This window comes from Sesamum indicum, linkage group LG3, assembly GCF_026168435.1.
Source record: "Sesamum indicum cultivar Baizhima isolate 11 linkage group LG3, ASM2616843v1, whole genome shotgun sequence".
In the NCBI taxonomy this organism is placed as follows: domain Eukaryota; kingdom Viridiplantae; phylum Streptophyta; class Magnoliopsida; order Lamiales; family Pedaliaceae; genus Sesamum; species Sesamum indicum.
Genome location: NC_142659.1, coordinates 9,067,429 through 9,077,782, shown reverse-complemented (window position 1 = coordinate 9,077,782; position 10,354 = coordinate 9,067,429). Strand labels below are relative to the sequence as shown.

General features: G+C 34.4%; 1 protein-coding gene across 1 annotated transcript; it reads left to right on the top strand.

Annotated features, from left to right (window-relative positions):
- Positions 1-6,887: 6,887 nt before the first annotated feature.
- On the top strand, positions 6,888-9,273 carry LOC148788656 (uncharacterized). Its single transcript, XM_088878078.1, has 3 exons — positions 6,888-7,142; positions 7,404-8,220; positions 8,330-9,273. Exons 1-3 carry the CDS (start codon positions 6,888-6,890, stop codon positions 9,271-9,273), a joined length of 2,016 nt encoding a protein of 671 aa, XP_088734204.1.
- The last annotated feature ends 1,081 nt before the right edge of the window (positions 9,274-10,354 follow it).

The following is a 10,354-nucleotide window of genomic DNA, read 5'->3' as shown; positions in this document are numbered from 1 at the left end:
ATGACCTAAAACATGCCTTTAGAGTACAAGGATCTGGACCTGTAGCGTCAGATTCAAGTACCTATTGCATAAGGCCATCACCAGTCTCTAGTGCAACGGCAACAATTCAGTAACAGGAAGTGCAAACTCTTGTTGATTCAAGTCAACCCAACACCTCTGGGGTTAAAGAGGGAAAGATTAGCCTTAGGCCGATGAAGAGCACTTCTAAGGTTAGTACTAACAAGTTGATATCTTCTTCTGCTTGGTAGGACTACCAGCGTATGTAGGAAAAATTATTTTTTCTCAAAGGAGTAAACCCAGACAAGACCATTATTGATACATCCGGAAAATATAATGGGGTCTGGATGTTAGATGGGTCAAAACTAAAAGATGTTCGAGAATGGCATGATTTTGGAGCTCTTGCTTCAGTTCATACTATGTCACCAAATTTTTCAAAAATCTCCAAACTTGGGGAATGGATTAGTGGGGCGGTCTTTAATTCATGAAAAAAAACCCCAACCTAAAAAGACGCGATGTTCTGGAGATAAAATTCGATGACAGGAAAAAGCATTTCGTTTCATGAAGTTGCATAGACCAGATATGATGGCTTTCAATAAAATTAAAGTTGCCTCAGGAGAAGCTCCCCTAGTATCAACCATTAGTTAAGATAGTATCTCTACCAGATGGACAAAGTCACGTATCCGTTCAAGATTTTCTTAAACAAAGTTAATGGATCGTTCCCATTAAATTCCATGACAGGAAAAAGCACCGAGTTCGCAGAAAGCTCATTTGAAAAGAAGCGGATGTTAATCAGGGAATAATAAGTTGCCGGTGATCGAAGCAACAAGGATGAAGACGTGCAACATGTTACATATTGAAAAATGGCATAACCATATATGCTCTTGCTGTGAAAAATAAGAGAAGCCCCTGTTCAGAACATAAATTCGAGTCACACAAAATAAATCCGAACCAGACCAGGACAAGGGAAAAGAAAAAATTTTTACAAAGAGAAGTAAAAATTAGAAAATGTAAAAAAAGCAAGATAAAACTGTTAGTAGAAAACGACAAGGGCCAATAGTCAACAAAGCAAGAAAGCCAGTTGGAAGTCACATGGCCGACAAGCTATTCCAACCACACTACCGCTTGAGAAAAATAAGATGCAACGAAGCAGAAGGAGATTATCAGAAAACTTCTCCTACTTTTCAAAATATTAGAATTCTGAATTTCTCAAGCTTTTGTAGTATTTTAATCTCTCAGTATATGGGAGTTTCCCCAACAAGTCAAGTACTCTATCATATGAGAGGCTAAAGAGTTGTCTTCTCCAATGGAGGAATAATATCTATGTAATATTTCATATATTTCTTCAATAAAAAGTTAGGCTTCTATTCAATTTGTTTATCCAAAATTCTATTAAGTCCCCATATTAGAGTCCCTTTCACGCCCTAAGGTAGGAAACGAAATAGGATTGTGCTGTTTGTTGTTGAATAAGCGAAGTACCTGTGAACCATCTGCTGCGGTAGTGTGGTTGGAAAAAATTCATAAAATCGAGGACTTGGAATACCCGGGAACAAGGCGGTCGAAAAACAAGTATGAATTCATGTGGGCTTAAATTATTTTAGAAGCATGTTGGGCCAAACTTGGAGCATGAAAGGGGCTAGGGTTAATTTTTTGCTAGAAGGGAAAAATGGTCCTAAAATGGGCTGAAGGACCAAAATTGCGAACATTTGAAAGATACAGGACCAAAATTGCCACCCTAAAAGTTAGAGGACCAAATTTGTCATACCCCTATACATATAGGATGAAAACTGCAATATTGCCTCATTTTATTTTATAATATATATAATTTCATACTATTAAAATATATTTATAATATGTATAATTATAATTTATAAAATAAATTAAAATAATAACTATAAACCCCACACCCCCCACCTTCCCCCCCACCCGCCACCCCGACGTCTTCCCCATTCTTCCCCCACCCTCTTCTTCCCCCCCCCCCACCTCTAACCCCCGCTTCTCTCTCCCGCCGCCCTTCTTGGGCGATAAAAGGGCGACGGCCATTGCCCAGGGGTGAGGTAGGGTCGGAGCCCTCTTCCTCCGCCGCCGCCACTGCAAATTTTTTTATAATTTAATTTAAATAATATTTAATTATTATTTTATTAAATAATAAAATAATATGTTATTGTTAATTAAAATATATAATATTTTAATTAAATTATTATTATAAAAATAATATTTTAAAAAATTATTATAAAGATAATATTTTATTTATTAATAAATATATATAATGTTATATATTAAATATGAGAGAAGGGCAAAAATGTTAAAAAAAAGGTACTTTGATAGAAATATCGCAGTCAAAGCGCGTGTGACTCAAAATTTTGTACGGAGGGATTTTCTAACAAAATTTTATATCATGGGGGGCTATTTGATACTTTAATTTTCATATAAGAGCATGGAATCCTCCGAGTACCATTATGATGTGGCCATCAAAAGAAAAAGGGGGGAGGGGAAGGGGGAGGCAGGCACCCTTTACCGAATTGTTGGCGGATTTTATCCATGTAACCCTCTTATCTCGTGGGGTTTATCCATTGGAAAGAGCCCTTATAGAATTGTTGGGAGATTTTATCCATGTCACCCTCCTATATTGGGGTTTTATCCACTTAAACCTCTTATGTGGTAAGAATTTAAATTTTTTGGAGTTTAATTAGCAAAAGCCCCAACCTTGAAACCCTAAAACATTCCACATCATCAGTTTTCGATTAATTTGGGGGACTCATAAATTATATAACAGTTAAATCTTAATTAATGTCCAAAATTGCCACCTTTGAAATTGAGTGTTATGATAATGCCACCCCTAATGTGCCCAACAAAAAATGCAATTTAGCCAAATGTATTAATAACAAATCTATCTATATCTATACTCTAAATAAAAGTTTGAATATCTCATGTGTTTGTTTTCATTGTGAAAAGACAATCATATCCTTGTACGACTAATTTTTTTAACAATAAATCAATATTAGTTGTAAAAGAATAAAATTATCTATCAAAAGAAGACTATTTAAGATTTTTAATACCTCTAAACTACTTGGACAATTATAAAGTGTATCCAACTAAAAAAAAATCAATGTATAAGCAAATAATATTTCTACTTAATTAATTTATTAAAAAAATTAAAAAATATTAATTTACTAGGGTACAACAAAATTTAAAATGAATAGTATCAAAATAATATATAAAAGGAAACCAAAATTTTGGTCCTTTAATTTTGTCCTCGATTGATTTTGGTCCACTAAGTATTGTCATTATTAATTTTTTACCATTAATTTACAAAAAGTAGTAAATTTAGTTCGATTTAGGGTTCTTACTCAATTTTTCAATAATTTTTGCGGGAGTTTGCTACGTATCCTTTGGGATTTCCACACAGGTAATGAAATTGATGATGTAGCATGCACTTAATTATTGGAAACTTTTGTTGCTCATAGGTTCGAACCCCAGTCAATTTAAATAAAATTTAATCTCTTTACCACTTATCTATAAGCCAACAACCAACTTGTATTTTGTAAGCTCAACCATTCTATATATAAAACCGATATATGTAGATGTATCTCAATATAAATTGATAATAATGTTACAATATATTAAATATTTATAGACAACTAATATGTTGTATTATTTTTTTTGTTAAAAAATTATACCTAAAAATATCGAGATTCTAGCAGAAAGAATATATTTTTGTACTTTGAAAATCAATGTATTGTTTTTATTGCTAATATTTATATACTATTTTATATTATTATTCTTATTTTATAAATTTATTATTTCTTATTGTATGCTTAAAAATATTTATAAATCTGTATTAAATTAATAAATATGTTAGCAAACAATATATATTATGTATTTTAAAAAATAATGTATTACTTTTTAATGCTATAATTTATATATTTTATATAATTATTTATTTTATAAATTTATTTTTACATATAGTATGTTTTGAATTATTTATAAACCTTTACGAAATTAATAGATGTGTTAGAAGAAAAATATATCTATATATTTTAGATAATAATGTATTATTTTTAACACAAAATTGTAAAATTAGTCCGGTAAGTATTGGGGGTGGCAAAATTTGTCTAGTAACTGTAAGAATGTCAATATTGGTCATTTATGATTGAAATTTATAGCAATTTTGGTCCTTCCGGTTAAAAGTGACCGAAAATTATCAAATCAAATTAGGGCTTAGGGTTTTGGCGACAAATGGACATAACGTGGCAAAGAATGGTCAACTAACACAAATACCACCATATCACAGTCGGTCGCCAGAATTGTTTTTGCGGCAAGTCTTCAGCCACTCGCACCGTCACTAAACTAGTTGTCTAACAATGATTCTAACCCTACTGCATGCTTTTTAGTTGGAGTTCGAATGTGCCCCCAGTTGCTAATTATAGAATTGCCCTAAAATCTAGATTTATTTTCTCTCTCATCAAAATTCGTTGCCGTTTGATTTACCCACTGTTTGATACCATCACCAATCAACTACCCATCCTCCGGCGAGTTGATTGCACCCAGTGTGACGCCCCAAATATTATAATACATAATTGTACGATTAATTGATAAATTTTCGTAAAATTTAGTTAATTAGCCACTAAATTATGGGTGATAATTGGAATATAATAAAACTTAAACGAATTCAATTGGAGTTCGTTATAATATTTGGGGACAACTTATATTAATTAAGAAAATTTAGGAGGGACGTGACGTGTAGTTTGCTAAAAGTCTAATGAAAAAAAACAATAATTATATATAATAATAGTATTATGTATAAATATTAGTAAATTATATATACATATATTAGTATATGTATATATATCTTAGTAGATAATGTACATATTTAGTAAATAATAATATATATATATATAAAAAGAAAAGAGAGTGAGAGAATTGAGAGTGGGAAGTGGGGGCCACCTCCCACCGCCTCACTCTCTCATTCTCATTATTTTTCTTTGTCTTGATACACAAACACACAACACACACACAAATACACACACACACACACTTTCAGCAAGAAAAAAGAGAAAGGAACAGAGGTACGAATTATAATTATAATTGTCATTAATTTATATAATTATAGTATTTAATTAGCTCGTCTATTAAATATTATTTATATTGAGCGATGTACTATTTAATCGGAATATTTTACGAGTTTGGCTATTTAAAATAGTGTCGAATTAAATATCAAATTTAATATAAAAATGATATCGTCGGTTAATTAGATTATTAAATTCATTAGATTTGAATATTGTTATAGCCAATTTATACAATTCCATCGGAATTATTAACCAAACACGGAATTGTATATATTATTGTTTAATTAAATTGTATAGTAGCGAGAAATTGATAGAAAATTCATAAAAATATTCCGAAAATTATATTTAATAAATGGTATGTTAATGAAGAGGAAAACGAAGATTTGTACTTCGATAAAAATGAAATATTAAAGAATTATTAGAAATTGTACGCAATAATATTTAATATTGTATTTAAAAGAAATTACGATATTCTCGATATATTAATTGTATGTGATATAACTCATTATAGGATACGCTGGTAAGGTGGAAGGATTGACAATTAGCGATTGAGTAGATAAAAACGTTGTGAAGTTGAGGTAAGTAAATAATTAGTATTATCTATATATGTCCCCTTTATTTGTGGCTTTACTGTTATATAAATTTGTAGTTCATGCTGACGTTGATTTATCTGAAAGTATATGAGTGATGAAATGATTTGATTGATTGACGATATTGTGTACGTAGAATGAGGAAATGCGTTGAAATATTATGTTTGTTGTTTGATGTGTTGTGGATGTTTGAAAATGAGAATATATGGATATACTGTTTTACGTTACTAGTTGCTTACAAGAATGGTGATATGTGAAAATGAAGGAGTGGTGGAAATTGAATTTATATTGTGGCGTGAATACCCCTTGACGTGTTAAAAAGCCTATAAGGCGAAATGAAATGAAAAGAGCTTTGATGCGATATGAGAAAGAAATGAAATTAAAAGAGATTTGATGCGATATGAAAAAGATGTGATGTGAAAAGAGCTATGATGCGAAATAAAAGAGCTATGATGCGAATTGAAAGAGCTATGATGCGAAATGAGATTGATGAGCCGGCTGTCAAGAAGATTCACTTAAATTTATATAACGGTGAGATTGAGTTGACGGAAAAAACACGATATCACCTTCTGGTAAGCAAACCAGGAAAAAGAAAGTTTAATTGATTATTTAATTGTGAGATAGCTATGTGGTATACTACAATTGATTATGTTGGAGTTAAATTGACTTAATCCATGCATGTTGCCTACTTGTCCTGTTTGGTCTGTGTTTGATATACATATATAGATAGGGCTGATTATTTACTTACTGAGTGGCAGGCTCATCCCTCTGTTGATATTTTCTTTCAGGAGTAGACTTTGAGGTATTTGACTGTTGAAGATTAGGTCTACGCGCTATACTCAGGCAGGTCAGGCCAGTATGCTGTTTTCTCCTTGTTGTCAGTTAGAGTACAGATCATATTTTGTTGTATACAGGGAACGTAAGCATGGAGATTACTTGTGGTGTTTGATATGTATATATATAATGTCGTGAGTTGATAATACCTATTATGACGTGTTGGGATTACGTATACAAATTGATTAGATGATTATGTGCAAATGTATACATATGAACACAAAGATTACTATAACTATGACGTTTAGGGTAGATATAGCTCTTGTAACAAAGGGGCTGCTACATTAGGTGGTATCAGAGCAGGGATTAGATTCCCTAGGGATAGTAGATGAAATATAATATTATACGTAAGATGTATATACTAGAAAACTACTCACATGTGTGCATTTCATATAGGATGGAAGAGTCAAAGGAAAATGCTGCTGACCCAACTGAGTCATTAGAGTCTGTGCAGGGTCATGATTCAGGATCAGAACATCAGGGGTTAAAATCCCAAAATCGAAATGTTCCACAACCAGAAATAAGTCCCTTTATGCAACATTTCCTAAAAATGATGCAGAGGCTGGCTGCACGGCCACCATCACAGTCACAGGATGTAGTTATTGACAAGAATTACGAAATAATGAGTAGACAGGGGGGAAGGTATTTGCCGGTACAACTGATCCTGCAGAGGAATGGCTGAGAAACACGGAAAGGGTGTTGGACAGAATCGAGTGTACTTCTGAGCAAAAGTTGAGGTATGCAGTGTCCTTACTGGAGAAAGATGCCTTAGATTGGTGGGAAACAGTCCCAGGGAGCAAGAACCGACCAGCCACTTTGACGTGGAATGACTTTTTGAAAGAATTTGCTCACAAAATATACTCCACCAGTCTACAGAAATCGTAAAATAGTTGAATTCCTGGAATTAAAGCAGAATCAGTTATCTGTTGTTGAATATGAACTACAATTTGTGAGATTGTCAAAATATGCCCCAAAAGAAGTGAGCACCAATGAATTGAGAAGAGACAGATTTGAAAGGGGGTTGAGACTTGAGATTCAGGAGAAAATAGCAGTCAAACCTCCGAGTTATGGTGCGCTGCTAGAAGCGGCACTGAGGGCAGAAGAGACATCCATTGAAAGGAGTTCAACTAAAGCTAAACGAAAGAAATTAACAGGTAACCTGAATCCTACAGTGGGACAGAGTGGTGCATTTTCTTTTAGGGGCTCTCCTCCGCAGAGAGGTTGGTTCAGAGGCAGAGGAGTAGGTCAGACTAGCAAGTCTTCTTTAGTATTTTTTAGAAGAGGCGGGCCTACTTCGGTTAGATCTGGAGCAAGACTAGGTCCAGCTAGATCGTTCAGTGGAAGATCTATTCCCTCTTGTGCTAATTGCGGTAGGAGACATATTGGTGAATGTTGGGGAGCTCAACCAATTGTATGTTATTATTGCCATCAACCAGGACACATTATAAGGGATTGTCCTACATGGAGGGATAATTCCAGAGGATCTCAGACTTCAGAGTTTAACAGTGTGGGGGAAAACTCACAACAGGCAGGTACGAGCAGAGGACGAGGTAGAGGTGGTCGAGGTAGCGGGAATCTTTCCATGACATCAACAGGACAAAGCAGTCAGTCTCAACCACAATCAGGGTGTATGCCTACGGCACCCGAGGTTATCACTGGTTCCTTCTCTATTTGCGATTCTAGTGCACATGTATTGATTGATCCAAGATCTACTTGTTCATTTATATCACGTAATTTTGCATCTCATGTACATGCTAAAATAGAACCATTTGGACATGATTTATATGCATGTTGGTGGGTTTGTATTAGTGAATACAGTGGTGAGATCTTGTCCAATAGTGGTGGAGGGTGTTACTTTATATGCAAATCTGGTTGTAATAGATCTTAGGGAGTTTGATGTCATTCTGGAGATGGACTGGTTAGCTAGTAATCATGCTTTAGTGAATTGTCAACCAAAAGAGGTAATGGTTGAAATTAATGGGCAGATGAAGACAGTTATAGTGGGGGAAAGAAGAGTGATACCCAAATGCTTAATTTCTGCTGTGACCGCCTTTAATCTACTTAAAGAAGGGTGTGAGGCGTATTTAGCCAGTGTGCACGATATCATGAAAGTTAGTCCGGGTGTATTAGACGTTACAGTGGTAAGGGAATTTCCTGATGTTTTTCCTAATGAATTACCTGGACTACCACATCATCGAGAAGTAAACTTTGAAATAGATACTATTCCTAGGGCGGCACCTATTTCAATTGCACCGTATAGAATGGCTCTGTCAGAATTGAAAGAATTAAAGAAGCAGTTAGAAGAGCTATTGAATAAAGGGTTCATCCAACTTAGTATTTCACAATGGGGAGCACCAGTATTATTTGTAAAGATAAAGGATGGAAGTATGAGATTATGTGTCGATTATAGACAGCTGAACCGAATCACAATCAAGAACAAGTATCCTCTACCATGGATTGACGATCTGCTTGATCAGCTAAAGGGTGCCACTATTTTCTCTAAAATTGATTTGAGGTCAGGATATTGGCAACTACGAATTGAGGAAGATTCGATCCCAAAGACAGCTTTCAGGAACAGGTATGGTCACTATGAATTTGTCATTATGCCATTTGGATTGACGAATGCCCCTGCAGCTTTCATGGATCTGATGAACAAGACGTTACAATCATTCCTTGATCAATTTATGATTGTGTTTATTGATGATATTTTGATATATTCGAGTAATCTCGAGGAACATGAACAACATTTACAGACAATTTTACAGATCATGAGAGAGAAATAGTTGTACGGTAAATTCAGAAAATGTGAGTTTTGGATGGAAAAAATTGCTTTTTTGGGGCACGTTGTTTCTTAAGAAGGGGTACAACCTGAACCAGCAAAAGTTAAGGCTATTTTAGAATGGGTACCACCTAAAAATGTGTCAGAGATCCGGAGTTTTCTGGGATTGGCTGGTTATTAAAGAAGATTTGTAAAGGACTTCTCTATAATCACAAAACCTCTGACGAACTTGTTGAAGAAGAATGCACCATTTAATTGGAATGAAAAATGTGCTCAGAGTTTTGAGGAGTTGAAGAAGAGACTCACTTCAGCACCTATCCTTGCTTTGATGCGATATGAAAAAGATGTGATGTGAAAAGAGCTTTGATGCCATATGAAAAAGATGTGATGTGAAAAGAGCTATGATCCAAAATAAAAGAGCTATGATGTGAATTGAAAGAGCTACGATGCGAAATGAGATTGATGAGCCGGCTGTCAAGGAGATTCACTTAAATTTATATAACGGTAAGATTGAGTTGACGGGAAAAACACGATATCACCTTCTAGTAAGCAAACTAGGAAAAAGGAAGTTCAATTGATTATTTTATTGTGAGATAGCTATGTGGTGTACTACAATTGATTATGTTGGAGTAAAATTGACTCTAATCCATGCATGTTGCCTACTTGTCCTGTTTGGGCTGTGTTTGATATACATATACATAGGGCTGATTATTTACTTACTGAGTGGCAGTCTCATTCCTTTGTTGATATTTTCTTTTAGGAGTAGACATTGAGGTGTTTGACTGTAGAAGATTAGGTCTCCTCCACCAGTGATCATCTCGTAGGCGGACCAACACTCCTGTGTTCGCCTCCCCATGGTGCACGTATCCCTCCATTCAATTTCTGTCAACGACACCATCAATTGACTTCTCTTATATGTTCTAATTTAATGGCAGTTTTAGCCTTATATGTTTTAATTTAGTGGCAATTTTGATTCTTCCAGCCAAAACTACTAGTCATTAGCAACATATGATGCGACGTGTTCAAGTTAAGACCACTTGGCAATCGAAACCCTAAACCCCAATTTGTTCGGCTAATTTTTAGAT

Excerpts from the sequence above, each read along its gene's own strand:
- LOC148788656 (XM_088878078.1), top strand. The coding sequence starts at position 6,888 with ATGGAAGAGTCAAAGGAAAATGCTGCTGACCCAACTGAGTCATTAGAG. Across the intron at positions 7,143-7,403 it reads AGGGGGGAAGGTATTTGCCG|AATCAGTTATCTGTTGTTGA; the intron begins GTACAACTGATC and ends GAATTAAAGCAG. Across the intron at positions 8,221-8,329 it reads TACTTGTTCATTTATATCAC|TGGTGGAGGGTGTTACTTTA; the intron begins GTAATTTTGCAT and ends CTTGTCCAATAG.